The following is a 14582-nucleotide window of genomic DNA, read 5'->3' on the forward strand; positions in this document are numbered from 1 at the left end:
TATGCTCCCTTTTAAAATATCTCCTATAACATAAACTGTATCTGGTTATGATACTTTGGGCCACACTCAAATCTCAGTATGTTTTCTTACTGGAGACATTAACACTGAATATATTCAGTACAAGTACAAGTAAGTACAAGTACAATTAACGGTCTAAAAATCTACTCAGAGTAAAAGTAAAAAGTAGCTTATCTAAAATGTACTCAGAGTAAAAGTTACTGAGTTAGTTTTTTAACAGCGGGGGTGGGGTAGAGGACTCTTCTGTGCAGGGTTGTAACCATATGAGATTTTCACAGTATGATAACGTCTCAGAAAACATCACGGTTTACGTATTAATCAATTATTAAATGAGCGGTATTATTAAATTATGTTTAATATTATTATTATTATCATCAGTTAAAATGACAGTTAAATTAAGGAAAACAGTTTTTTTTGTTGAACAAATGCTTTTATTATAACAAACATAATTAAAAATTTCAATAAAACATGTCTAATCAACTAAATTCAATAATTGATAATGAATTAGAAGACAACTTATTTTTAACATTAATAATGTATTAAAATGTTTAAGAATAATAGAGTCTTATGAAATGTATTTTATTCAGAAAATCAATGTTTCTTTTTATGATTTAATACAAATATTATCAAAAACGGTGGTAATCAAATTTCTAATTTAATTTTATCATTTTATTTTTTTTGGGGGGGGGGGAAGTGCTGCAAAACAGATTTACTAAATTAAACCATGGAAAAAAATATATATTCCGTAAATAATGTTTAAATAAATATTATTATTATTATTATTATTATTATTTTGAGAATAACAGGAGATAAAACAAGATACGTTTGGAGCTAAATTAAAATTAAAATTAAATTATATAATTTGCATTTGCCATTTCATACACTAGTTTTAAAGGAACACGCCGACTTTTTGGCACTTTAGCTTATTCACCGTATCCCCCAGAGTTAGATAAGTCCATACACACCCTTCTCATCTCCGTGCGTGCTGTAATTCTGTCTGACGCACCCACCGTTAGCCTAGCTTAGCACAAAGACTGGAGGTAAACGGCTCCAGCTAGCATACTGCTCCCAATAAGTGACAAAATAACGCCAACATTTTTCTATTTACATGTTGTGATTTGTATTGTCACAGCGTGTACAAATAAGGTCACATGAGACACAGCCATCTTCTAACCGTATACATACTGGGAACTATATTCTCAGAAGGAGAATATACAGGGTGCTGCGAGCAAATCACTCCGCCCAAGTAGCAGTGCTTCGCCTGCGTGAATGCATTTTCAATTTGCACACTGAATTTTGCTATATTCATTGCGGGACATTTAATGAAAATACAATCGCAAGTGTCGCAAGTGCAACAATCGCAAGTGCATTTTCAATTTGCACATTGAATTTTGCTATTTTGCTTCATTGCAGGACATTTAATGAAAATACAATCGCAACTGTGTGTGTAAATGCAATTAAAAAAATAACATTTAAATTATCATTTTGCTACAGTTTTTGCTTGAACATGTTAAACATATCTAATCATTTCTGTAATACATTTTAATTTTGCAACTTATAAAGCGTTAAAATATGTACTCAATTTACATATTAAAACTAGTGTATGAAATGGCAAATGCAAATTATATAATTAAATTTTCATTTTCATTTTGCACCAAACATGTAGAAATGTAATGGAAAATGTAAATTTAAATACAGAAATGCATTGCCATTTTACATATTGCATTGTCATTTTGCATATTACATTTCAAATTGAATATTGCTACCCATATGCTTCCATACAGAACAAGCAGATTATATATTTATATAGCAGTCTTTTTTGCGCTTTTGTATTTACAGACCATGAATGGATTTATTGCGTAGATCTACTTTTGATTTATTCATCCATACATCAGTTTGCGTGTTTTATGTTAAATCTGCATTATGTAAATTCTATATTCTAATTATCAAATTTTTGAGTGTTTGTTCTCCCACCCCTCAATCAATGCAGTAGTTACGGAGCGCGAGTTTTCCCCCCTTGTATTATCATTATTTTTTTTTATTTTTTTTACTCCGTAACGGAGATGATTTAAAATGTAATAAAGTACAATACTTCAAAGACAAAATGTAGGCCTACTTAAGTAAAAGTAAAATTACAGATTTTTAAAACTACTTTAAAAAAAAGTAGAAGTACACAAAAAAAAAACCTACTCAATTACGTCACGCGAGTAAATGTAATTCGTTACTTTCCACCTCTGGAATTGTGAGATATAAACTCGCAATTGCGAGAAATAAAGTCGCAATTATCTTTTAAAATGTTTTATTCTGTGGCGGAAACAAGCTTCCATAGTATGCTAAGTTCTTGTCTAAGAAAAAACTGATATGAGCAGATGTTGATTATGTATTTTTATATTTTCTCATTCACAAAGCCATTATTTCTATGCACTCAGTGATCTTGCTGATCCAGTATATTGTATTTATGGCTTTTGTCTCATGTTTAAGAGTCTCTGTCGAGTTCAATGAGTGTCCTGAAGAGTTCAGTGTCAAATCTCACTTCATCTGTCACATCGCTTTCTTCTCAATCTCAACTATCAGACACCAGTAAGTAGACACTACATTACATGTGCAATACGGCACTCCATTACACTACAAACAGGGTGAATTATGGAGTGGGCTGAAACCCCAAAAGGACACCAAAACAAAAGTATTTAGCTGTAAGTCAACAAGTCATGCTACCATTACGTAAGTCTACTATATTCAACATATAAATGCAACATCTACTTCTTCTCCACAGTGCGGCAGCAGGATATGAAGAGTTTGACTGACAGTTTGAATTCTGCAGTATCAACGTTGACATCCAAACTGAATGATGCAGGTGTTGAAATAATTTAATAATCTTGCATATTTCTTATTATCTGTGTATCGAGGAAGAGAATTCTACTAACTGCAACTTTTTTCTCCCAGTTAAAACGCAGGACCAGAAACAGACAGAAACAGAACGATCGCTGGACAGTTTGAAGTCCTCCATACAGTCTGATCAACAGAACAAACAACGTGACTTCGGTGAGTCAGAAACATAAAAAAAGAAGTTTGTATGAAGTTATAGGCTTGCATAATATAATTCAAGCCAGTCTCAAACATCAAACATTACTGAAACTACATAGTAATCTTGCTGATATATCATATTTATGTATTTCATCTCGTGTTAAAGAGTCTCTGGCGAACTCATTGAGTATCCTGAAGAGTTCAGTGTCAGATCTCACTTCATCTGTCGCATCTCTGTCCTCTAAACAACAGATCTCTGGTCAGTTATACATTCACAATACTCAATAATGCAGTTATTCCATTATTGTACTCCATTGAATGTATTTCAAGCATGATTTCAGAAATATTATCATAATTGTTGGTTTCATGGACCTGCATGCTGATACTGACATTATTCTTTACATTGGAAATAATTGGATTGAAATTAAATTCACAGGACACTGACTGCAGAAAGTCTAACAAGGTCTGATGTGTTTTATTCTGTTCTAGAGGAGAGAGTCATGAACGCTCTGAAGGAGCTGAAATCTAACATGGGAAACAAAACAGCAGGTACTGCATCCACACTCTTAAAGGGGTGGTATAATGCCCTTTTCACAAGATGTAAAATAAGTCTCTGATGTCCCCAGAGTGTGTATGTGAAGTTTTAGCTCAAAATACCCCACAGATATTTTTATATGTTAAAGTTGTCACTTTTTGAGGGTGAGCAAAAACTCACCGTTTTTGTGTCTGTCCCTTTAAATGCAAATGAGCTGCTGCTCCCGGCACAGCTGCTAAACGGGACTGTGTCGTTATCCCGTTATGGCGGGAAAGAAATCTCTCAGATTTCATTAAAAAGATCTTCATTAGTGTTCTGAAGATGAACGAAGTCTTAAGCGTTTGGAATTGCATGAGTGTGAGTTTTTAATGACCGTCATTCATATCCGTGTGAACTGACTTTTTAAATCTGCTCTTATTTTGCATCTCTTCTCTCTCTCTCACGCAGAAGTCCCTGTAACCTGTAAATCTGGCTGGATATTGTACAAAAGCAGCTGTTTTTTGTTCTCCAATAATGAACTCAACTGGACTGAGGCACGAGATTACTGCAAAGCACAGGGCGCGTTACTCCTCAAAATAGAAGAGGACAATGAGGAGTGGGTGTGTAATGTTCATGGCATTCACATAACAGCATTTTGATTTCACTTTTTTTTTTTATCAGTTTTTATCTTCCTCCTATAGGCATTTTTTCACAAACGTACCAAACCCACGTCCTACTGGGTCGGTCTAACGGATCAGAACACAGGCCAGTGGAGATGGGCGGATGACACTCCTTACACTATGAACAAAGAGTGAGCTGATTCATGCATTTTTCAATTTGATTTCTTAGCAAGCATGCACTTAAATAGCATGCATTTAAATTTACATTTGAATCATATACATATACCTTTTAGAGGTTTAGTACCAAATTTTGGCCTCAATGTGACATTTACTTTTACATGTTTATCCCTAAATGATCTAATGTCCACTTTATTTTCCATGGCGTATATGAGATTTTCTGTGAAGATTTATTTTCGCTGAAACTGTGGTCCTTGGTGATTCATACAATGCAAGTCAATGGCTTACATCACTTTAAGAGTAAAATAAATAAATAATAATAATAATAATAATATCTGTGGCTCCTGACGATTCATTGAGGTCTCATGAAGCGAAACGATCAGTCTGTGCAAGAAACTGAACATTATTTACTCTTACTCTTTTTTTTAATTGAGAAAATTAAAACTCACATAACGCACAAGAGACTGAATGTGATTCCAATATTCTCATGGTGAAGTTCTTTTTAATTTTTTGCTCAAAAGTGTAAGTGAAGTCAAAATTTGGAAATACCTTTGCAGTGATTTACTGTTAAGGAACATCCCGATGCCGTCCACGTTTAGATGAATATGTGCTGCTCTTTCCTCTCAATAACAAAATAAACACACAACAGAAATGAGAAAAAAGCAGTTCAGAAGGGATCTGATCATAGCGATGTAAAGATGTTTGCATCAATAATTGCAAAAAAATACATGAAATTCTTACATATAGCCCCTTTAATCTGGTAGATGCTGATGTGATGTTTTGGTGATTCTAATTGAATGGGGATAAATATATATATATATATATATATATATATATATATATATTTAACTATTATATTTGCTCGTTTTATTCATAAAGTCAAGTGGTTTGAAAGAAATGCATATATACATATTTATTAACAATTTATAATGTATTTGGAAACAATATCTATAAAGAAGAACTTATACCATATTTTTCTGTATTTTCTTTTTCTTTTTCTATACCCCTGACATGTTTGGTCATATGTTCTACAAAAAAAGAATGACAAAGTGCAATACATGGCACAACTATTTGAACTAGAAACCAATGTGTTTATGATTATGATAATTCAAATAATGTGATAACAAATACCAGTTTGCAATATCAAGCAGCATAACAGACCGTGTTTGTAAAGGTAAAACCAGACACGGAAGCCTCACAAATTCAAGTCAGAAATGGCTACTCTACTCTTACGTTTTCCAGTTATTGCTAATTGTAATCATGAGTAGGAAAGGAAAGGAAGCAGCTATACTTCAAGATAATGTACTTCAAGCTTTTGCTTGTCAAATAAATGCATCTTGCATTAAACAAAAATTCCACCTGTTTAAATATTTGTTGTTGGTAGTGGTGTTGGGATTAAATGCATATAAAAAATGAACTTTAGATCAAAGGGATGCCAGAAAGTTATTATATATGCAGATGCAATGGTGTGACATTTGTTGGTTGTCATTATTCACAGACGCTGGAATCCCGGGCAGCCGGATGACTGGAAAGAACACGGTCTGGGAGAGGAAGGAGAGGATTGTGGGCAGTTTACATATACTGGGAAACTGAATGACAACCACTGCTCCACCAAAATGAGATTCATTTGCAGAGTGTAATTCTGAATCTGAAAAGAGCTGTGGTGTAGGGACCGATGGAATTTTTTCATCCAATTCTGTTTGTTCTGTTTGAATTTTTCTGGATTCCATTTTTTACCCGTTAAAATATTTCTGGATTTCATTTTAATGGTTAAGTTAAAATTTGGTAATCAAAAAGCATGTCTAATTAATTAAAATCATTTAACAACAATTTATTAAGTTTTACAAAAAAATTACATGTTTAGGGCCCTATGAAATACGTTTTTTAATTTTTTACCACATTCTGTGTTTTCTGTTTTAAGATTTCTGTATTACATATTAATGGTTTAATTCAATTTTAATAATCAAAAATAATGTCTGTTTAATTCATAAAAACAATTTAGTCATTAAAAAACAAATAATTTCTATGGTTCTTTTTGGTCTTGTTTGCCCTGGCTGACATTTCTAAGCGTTTATCTTGATATTCTGTGACCCTTCTGTTAATGATCTTGGACTGTTAGACTACTGTTGATTCTCTGCCGCCTGCCTATGTGATCTTGCTCTCTGGAACTTCGACTGCTTTGCTGCCTGCCTGGTATCATTTCTGTTTCTGCTCTGCCTCTGATATTCCTGACACTGTTGTTTGAACACTGCCTGTTTGACCCTGATCTTGATTATTAAAGATAATCTGCAAATGGATCCACATGCTTCCGACCCCTCATTACAATCATATTGGTTCTGTTCATTTGTACATTGTACAACTCTTATTAAATTATCCTTAGAAACAGTTACAGATCAAGTTTTACATATGAATTACTCTTGCTTCCCTAATTCAGTATATTTTTACATGTTTGAAAGTCCAAGCTCAGCACAAATGCAGATTTTTTGCTCACTCAGCTTAATGATTTTATTAGAAGTGCTATTTAAATGGTAAAAAGGAAAATTCCCCACAGCTTTCAGAAAGAATTAAGACGTTTACAGAGTCACACAACTTGACCAAAATCACTTATTTTTGTCGAATAAAGGAGAAAACAACACATTACAGACTGTTTTTACGAGCGTTCATGCTTACGGTTGCCAGATTTCAATAATTTAAACCCCAGTCGGAGCTTTTCAGTTAAAAGAGCACATTTTCTACCTGGTCTTTTCAATAGTATCTGGCAACCATACGCGCGCGCTTTCTACACTTCTGAAGAAGCGTGGGTGAACTGAAAACACAGACAAGTAAGCTGGAGTTCTGCAATCTTCATTCGAGATTTTCATTGAAAAGATTTTCTCACAACCAGAATTTTACGTCAGCATTTTCCGCATTGTTGAACTCATACTAGGACCCTACAACAGGTGCCATCAAAATGACTATTTATGGACATTAATGCCACCAGTTTCTGATAAATTCTTTGTGGGAAAGTGTGTTATATCATCACTATATACATATAGTATTTATTCATATTTTTTTATATATTTTTCCTCCGTTTTAATTTTAGTTTGTGTTATTCATTTTTGCTGTATTTTTTTCAGGTTAATTTTTTTCTTATTTTTTATCTCTGTTTAATCAGAAATTCAGTTTCAGTTTAGATGCTTTAAACAGTATTCATTTATTTATAAATTATATATAAATTATTAATTTTAGTACTTAAACTTGAAATGTTGTCTTGGCTTCTAAGTGAAATATTTACTTTACAAAGGCTTTTTTAAAATTTTATTTCATTAACGTAAATTATTTTAACATTTTTAGTTGGTCAGATTCATGATTCAAATACTTAGTAATTGGCCATCATCCCACAAATGCAGCGTTAAACTTGTATTTACTTTACAACATTCCTTTTGTAAAGAAATCATACAGAAAGCAAGATACAGGATAATTGAGGGTGGACTCAAACTTGATGCTCCTAATAGCATCATATTGGTTCTGTTCATTTGTACATTGTGCAACTCTTCTTAAATTATCCTTAGAAACAGTTACAGATCAAGTTTTACATATGAATTACTCTCGCTTCACTAATTCAGTATATTTTTACATGTTTGAAAGTCCAAGCTCAGCACAAATGCAGTGTTTTTCTCACTCAGCTTAATGATTTTATTAGAAGTGCTATTTTAAATGGTAAAAAGGAAAATTCCCCACAGCTTTCAGAAATAATTAAGACGTTTACAGAGTCACACAAGTCTTGTAAAACTACTGTCTATTATTTAAAAATTACCAATAATTTGCATGTTGGCAAATCAACTAATTGCATGCTGTAAAGTAGACATGACATTAGCGCCATTAAACCTGTCATGAAGAAAATGTACATCTTTAGCATTAAATGTTTTCCTGTGTGTTTCTGGGTAACAGAATCGAATCTTCCCAGTCGGAATTCCCTAAATATCACTTCCTCAGAATGTGGAAGTGACATTTTTTTAAGGAACATAAATTATTAATATATAGGAGGTGGTGTTTTTCATTTCAACCATTAGCAGCAAGTGACTTAAATTTGCTCACATTATATTGTCCTTTATAGAAAATGGATCGTTCTGAAGAATACATTAAAATGGAGATGGAATGTGAACCAAAGAAATCATTTTGGAGAGGTTTGGAAGATTTACAATTTCACATTCAGTTGGAGAAACTATCTTAAAGCTTTTACAGCATGAGTGAAATAGAAAATGTTTCACAGTTACATTTATTTTAATGTCTTGACAGACTTTTTTAATCGTTATTTCAAAAGCAACTTTTATATTTGAAATGTAATTGGAATCGACAATGCTGTGAATGTTTCTTCCTCGGGGGTAGTTGGTACTGGATAACATCTCAGATTTTTAACCAGTGAGCTTCAACAATTAATCATGTTCATGCTAATTATGGATATATATATATACATTTTTACTGCTCGTACTATGATGATTTAGGGGTGGGAGATATTGACAAAAATGAATATCTCGATATTTTTTTCCAATATCTCGATATCGATATTCAGACGATATTTTTGCCATCCTTCAAAGAAATGTGTGCAAACTGGCAAAGAAGGCCCAGTTGGTCTTTTGACTTGCTGCATTTGACTTATTATTGTAGGCTATAGAAAAAAAAAAAACAATAAAGGAGCTAACTAAACAGAATCTGAGGTAGCCCCTACTTTTTCCACTTACAAAAAAATACAAATAAAAAAAACGGAACTAGGCCCCTCTTGCAACAGTGATTATTAAATCAAACAACAATATTGTTGATGATAAATTCAAAGTAAAAAATGTTCTTTTCAAAACGCTATAAATCCATCTTCTTCTTTTTTTCAAAAACTGATGGTTTGTCTTTTTAAAAAAGTATTTTGTCTTTTATTTTTCGTGTTTGCATTTGAGGAAAAAAAAATATTATGTGACAGTTCTCCATTATGGACGCGAGCGCTCTGAAAGCGGCACTAAAAGACTATCAAACTTTCACAGATACCTAAAAACAGAAAGCACAAAGCCTTTCTTTAAAACGAATTTCGTTTTGTATTAATTGTATCTTAATTTTAATATTTTTTTCATTGCCAATTTCTGGATTTAATACATAAAAAGAAAAAGAAAACTATGTAGCCTAAGAAATGTGCATTTCTCCGGTGCGTTCACTAACCTACTGCAAAGATCGCGAGTCAATAGCCTATCGTAAACTTCATCTTTGCAGCCGACACAGAAATTAATAAACAATTAAAATGTCTTATTGCAATATTTTACATATTCATAATCATTACTTTTGCTGGTTCTTTGAGGCAGCTTTTTAGGTTTATGGCGTTTTGGAAAAGAGCTCTTCACGTACAAACACCGTTTCACCAAGGCACAGCGGCCCTTCAGCACATAAGAGCAAAAAGAGAAAAAGCACGGACTTACTAATTACGAAACTTTGATGTGGTTGAACATGTGAAACAGTCACAAATTCCTCTGCAACTCAAACCTTCTCAGTACGAGTTATGAAGGAAGAGAACAGCATTACAGTTTTCAGCGCGTCCTCCTCTGATTGCTGTGTTGTGACTGAAAAAGTGCGTGCAGGAGCACATGCGCAAAACGTAGGTTTGTAAAATGTCCTTTTGTAAAATGACATGATAAAATAAAAATAATTATTATATCATTTTACAAACCGGTTTTGCGCATGTGCTTCTGCGCGCACTATTTCGTGAGTTTTTGACGACACAGGACCATGGGCTGGGCCACTCGTTGCTTCCGGGAATAGTACTGCCCTACAGTATTAAAAATCGCTACATATAATTGTTTAGAATGTTATAGTGTGCGTTATTTGTTTTCTATTTAACTTCTTCCAGCTCTTTTCATGTTTGGGGGGTCGGATTGTACAAATTATGAAATACTCGATATCCCAATTTTGCATATCGTCCAGACAACAATTTGGATATTATCGTCTAAACGATATATCGCCCACCTCTATGATGATTTAAACAAACTTCAAAGTATAAACTTGGGTATGTCACTTGTTCCGGCACCATTTTGCTACAGACATGAATAATATCTCAAAATGTATGGAAAAATGCAAAAAGAATTAAAACATGGCATTGCAAAATTAAAATATTACATTTCGACATTGTATATGTAATATTATCAATATAAATGAATCAAGAATTTTGTCTGTTTTCTTCAGGTCGCTCAAATCACAGAAAAACTGGCATCCTTGTGCTTCTAGGAACCGTCTGCATGATGTTTTTCATCATCATGACTTCTGTCATCTGTGAGTTATTAATGAAATACTGTCTTTAGTGTTTTGCTACTAGACTGCTTTCATTTATCACTGGTGTGGATATGGACTGCAACATCTTTGTGTTTTTAGTGTGACAAATAATGTGAACATGGACTTTTTTCGTTTAAGATCAAAATGTACTAAACTGCTAATTGTGATATGAACTGAACTGCTTAGCTCCGGGCTTTAATAAACTATTTGAATTAGCATATGAATATATAAAATATTTGCAGAGAAGCTGAAAAAGTTTGTTTGTTTGTTTATTTTGGTTTGAAGTTTCGCATCAAGAAAGAAAGTTCTCAATGCTGGAGAGTTGGATTAACAGCCATACTTCTGATCTAACCTCAGTCAAATCTGAGTTTCAGATCTCAGGTGAGAACTTCATCATCATCACAGATCAGTTTTGATAATGGACTTTTAATTAACAATTTTTTTTTTTTTTTTGACAGATAATGACCTAGAAAAGAAGGTTTCTGAGCTGCAGAACTTAGTATCCAGTCTGAGTTCATCTTTAAACATGTCTGCATCAAGTAACACAATGACCAAAGGTTAGTGTCTTGACTGCCGTAACTCTGATGTTATATTTTGTAAGAGATTGCAAGGATGATAATCTTTTGATAACAAATTAATCATAAACAAAGTTGCAACTGTAAATATATATATATGACACTGCAAATACTCTAAGATATTATAAGTGCATTGCTCATTTACTTATTTGTCCCTCTCACTCTATATCAATAAGAAATGCATGAAAAGAAGTTGTCTAATATTGAGACCTTGATTACTGATCTCGGCTTGTCACAGAGTTCACTCGCATCCAAACAAGAGGAAAAACTACAAAACCTGGGTGAGTGCTGGACGTATGTTTCAGCTTTGAATCCTCAAATTTAAAACTGCATATTAAGGAGTTGAAGCTGTATATTGATTGGCCCATGATAAAACTTTCTCTTCTTCTTTCCTCTGTAGTGAACAGTTTGATTTCATCTCTAAGGTTTTATTCACGCACACAACATATCTCGAGTAAGACCTAAAATTATACTAATTAATATAAACACAAATACTAATTAAAATATAAATGTTAATAAATGTTTCATAAATAAATCTTAAATATGATGTTCTACAGAATTAAGCTTTTCCTGTATTAGAAGAAATCGTGCTGATATGTTGTATTTTTCTGACTTTTGTATTCAACTAAAGTTGGCACGTCAAGCTCAGACCTGGAGGAACTGAAAAAATCTATTCGAGCTCTTTCTTATAAACTATCATTTACCAGTGAGTAAACTCTAAATTCAAGATGCAATATTGTGCTCAAACTTATGCAGCTTCTGTTTTAATGTTGTTATGCAGCAGAATAGCAGGTTATTTTACCAATATATGTCATAATGAAGGGCATCAGGCAGCACAACAAGAATTATAATAACTTTAATTACGATATTTGAAGATGGTCAAAGTAAATGAGGAGAAGCATTGTTGGGGGGGGGGGGAATAATATTCAGTATTATCTGGGTAGGATTACATTTATTTAAAGGACAAGTTCGGTATTTTACACATAAAGCCCTGTTTACAGATCGTTTCTGATGAAATAGAACGGTTAAGATTAAACTTTTGACAGATGCTGCTGTCGCGAGAATTTTAGGTTTATTTCGCTTTCCCCTCCCCCCTCAAGAATGGTAGTCTATGTGCACTGGAACAATCCTTCCTAAAACGCATTAAACTTTCATTTAAAAAGAGATGAAACTCACCGAGTGGTCAGGGGTGTTCACTGATATGCTCATACAAAAATCGCTGCAAAAGATGCTTTCCAACAGGTTTTATCATAGTTTTTGTCCAACTCCATTGACTTGCATTGAATGTGCTGTGTGAGGTACGGTATTACTCCGCCGCTTCTTCTTCTGCTTCTTCTGTGTATTCAGTGAAATGCCAGTGGTTTGCTTGCAATTGGCAAATGTGCATTATCGCCACCAACTGGGCTGGAGTGTCTATTATTCAAGCTCTCAACGGAAGAATCTACGGGTGTGAGACGTTTGGAAAAATAGATCCACAGTTTTACAACGAATGGTAAAACACCTGTTGGAAAGCATCTTTTGCAGCGATTTTTGTATGAGCATATCAGTGAACACCCCTGACCACTCGGTGAGTTTCATCTCTTTTTAAATGAAAGTTTAAAGCGCTTTAGGAAGGATTGTTCCAGTGCACATAGACTACCATTCTTGAGGGGGGGTGGGAAGCGAAATAAACCTAAAATTCTCGCGACAGCAGCATCTGTCAAAAGTTTAATCTTAACCGTTCTATTTCATCAGAAACGATCTGTAAACAGGGCTTTATGTGTAAAATACCGAACTTGTCCTTTAATCTGCATGAGACAAAAAAAAATTTTGCTCTGTAATTTTTACTCGGGGTGTGTAAAAAAAAAAAGTATTGAAATACTTAAAATCATACAACATCCATACAGTTAAACAAGAATTTATGATACCACCTCACAGAGAAAACTAGTCCTGCCCAAATATTGTTTATGGCGGTGGTTTACCAGAATGAAAATTATATCGATTTCAATAATTGGTCATGTCCTCATTTTGAAAAAAAAACAAACTTATTTTACTTTGATTTTTTAATTAATTGTGTTGAATGACTAAGTAAAACATTATTGTGTAAAACACTAAGTACTGCAACATTATTATGCATTCTCTTTTTCTCTCTCTCTCTCTCTTATAGACTTATTTCCTGGCTGTCCTGAAACTGAGTGGATCCCATTCAGCAACAGCTGTTACCTGTTCTCTAATGACAAAATGAACTGGACCGAAGCAAAAGATTACTGCGAAGAGCAGGGCGCGTTACTCTTAAAAATAGAAGATGGCTCTAAGAAGGAGTGGGTGTGTAACACACATACACACAAAAAAAAACATTTTCCTACCTTCCATTCTGTCTTTCAGTGATTAACTTTTATCCACCTTCCTAGCAATTTGTTACCAACTTCGCCAAATCACAGGACTACTGGGTCGGTCTAACAGACCAGAACACAGGGGAATGGAGATGGGCGGATGACACTCCTTACACCATGGATAAAGCGTGAGTTGAATATAATATATAGAGAACAGAATATTCGGTTCTCATTGTAACATAAAATTGATTGGCCATTGCGTTCACATGCTCAACAGATAGGCCTATGTCTGTGATTGGCAGAAATGCTGGCATCGTCACATTTTTTTTAAATTTCAATACTGACTTGGTGCCGAAGTAACAGTACTTTTAAGGGTACCGTTAATAACAAATTTTAAATTATATTTTTGCAGACAATGGAGAACTGGGCAGCCAGATGATTGGACTGAACACAACTTGGGAGAGAAAGGAGAGGAAGGAGAGGACTGTGGGCAAATTTCATATGATAGTTTGCTTAATGACATCCACTGCTCTTCCAAATTGATGTATATATGTGAAAAGGGAAATTCAGACTAAAAATTGCTGCAGCAAAGTGCCCAAAAGCACTGCGCAAATAGGCTTAGTTTTGAGTGTATTGAGTTTTTGTGAGGTGGGGTGGGAATAATCCCGAAATTGTTTTTCTTTGTTTGTGTAAATTACAAATCACATTAATGATGTGTTTATCAATGTTGTGGTGTAGTTACTAATATGACTAAATTGATATCTCATTCTACCATATTATCCCTTCTCACTTCAACAGTCAACAAATTCACACTGATAAACTGTATATAAAACACTTATAATAATCATAAATAAAATAACTTGTAATAAAATAACTTTTCTTCCTGTCATGCAGTAGAAAGGATCTGAATGATGTCCTGAATATTGTGATTAAAATAAATAATTATTTTAAAATACTTCAAAATGTGTCATTATTTGAAATAATCATTTCAAATAATCATTTCATTATTTGAAATGATTATTGTGTGATTTTTATTGTTGCACAGAAGCAGTAAGAT

The 14582-nt window shown here is 33.6% G+C and overlaps 2 protein-coding genes across 5 annotated transcripts in view; both read left to right on the plus strand.

The window, feature by feature from the left end:
- asgr1c.1 (asialoglycoprotein receptor 1c, tandem duplicate 1) overlaps positions 1-6651 on the plus strand; it is an 83365-nt gene extending 76714 nt beyond the window's left edge. For 2 of the 4 annotated variants that reach the window (XM_079871830.1, XM_079871833.1), the window contains 8 exons: positions 2500-2598; positions 2792-2872; positions 2962-3060; positions 3209-3301; positions 3532-3591; positions 4025-4176; positions 4258-4367; positions 5852-6645. In XM_079871830.1, coding sequence (XP_079727956.1) covers positions 2500-2598; positions 2792-2872; positions 2962-3060; positions 3209-3301; positions 3532-3591; positions 4025-4176; positions 4258-4367; positions 5852-5993 — 836 coding nt within the window. In that variant the 3' untranslated portion in view covers positions 5994-6645. Of the gene's footprint in view, positions 1-2499; positions 2599-2791; positions 2873-2961; positions 3061-3208; positions 3302-3531; positions 3592-4024; positions 4177-4257; positions 4368-5851 lie in introns of all 4 variants that reach the window. The other 2 variants (XM_079871831.1, XM_079871832.1) reach the window with 1 other exon arrangement.
- A 1751-nt stretch (positions 6652-8402) lies between these two features.
- LOC307159007 (C-type lectin domain family 10 member A-like) lies at positions 8403-14474 on the plus strand. Its single transcript, XM_079872085.1, has 10 exons — positions 8403-8519; positions 10552-10638; positions 10924-11019; positions 11097-11195; positions 11390-11494; positions 11614-11667; positions 11845-11919; positions 13360-13517; positions 13604-13713; positions 13938-14474. The coding sequence occupies exons 1-10, from the start codon at positions 8453-8455 to the stop codon at positions 14098-14100; spliced, it is 1014 nt and encodes a 337-aa protein (XP_079728211.1). The 5' UTR covers positions 8403-8452; the 3' UTR covers positions 14101-14474.
- Positions 14475-14582: the final 108 nt, after the last annotated feature.

The sequence above is a fragment of the Squalius cephalus genome (genome assembly GCF_949319135.1).
Source record: "Squalius cephalus genome assembly, chromosome: 5".
In the NCBI taxonomy this organism is placed as follows: domain Eukaryota; kingdom Metazoa; phylum Chordata; class Actinopteri; order Cypriniformes; family Leuciscidae; genus Squalius; species Squalius cephalus.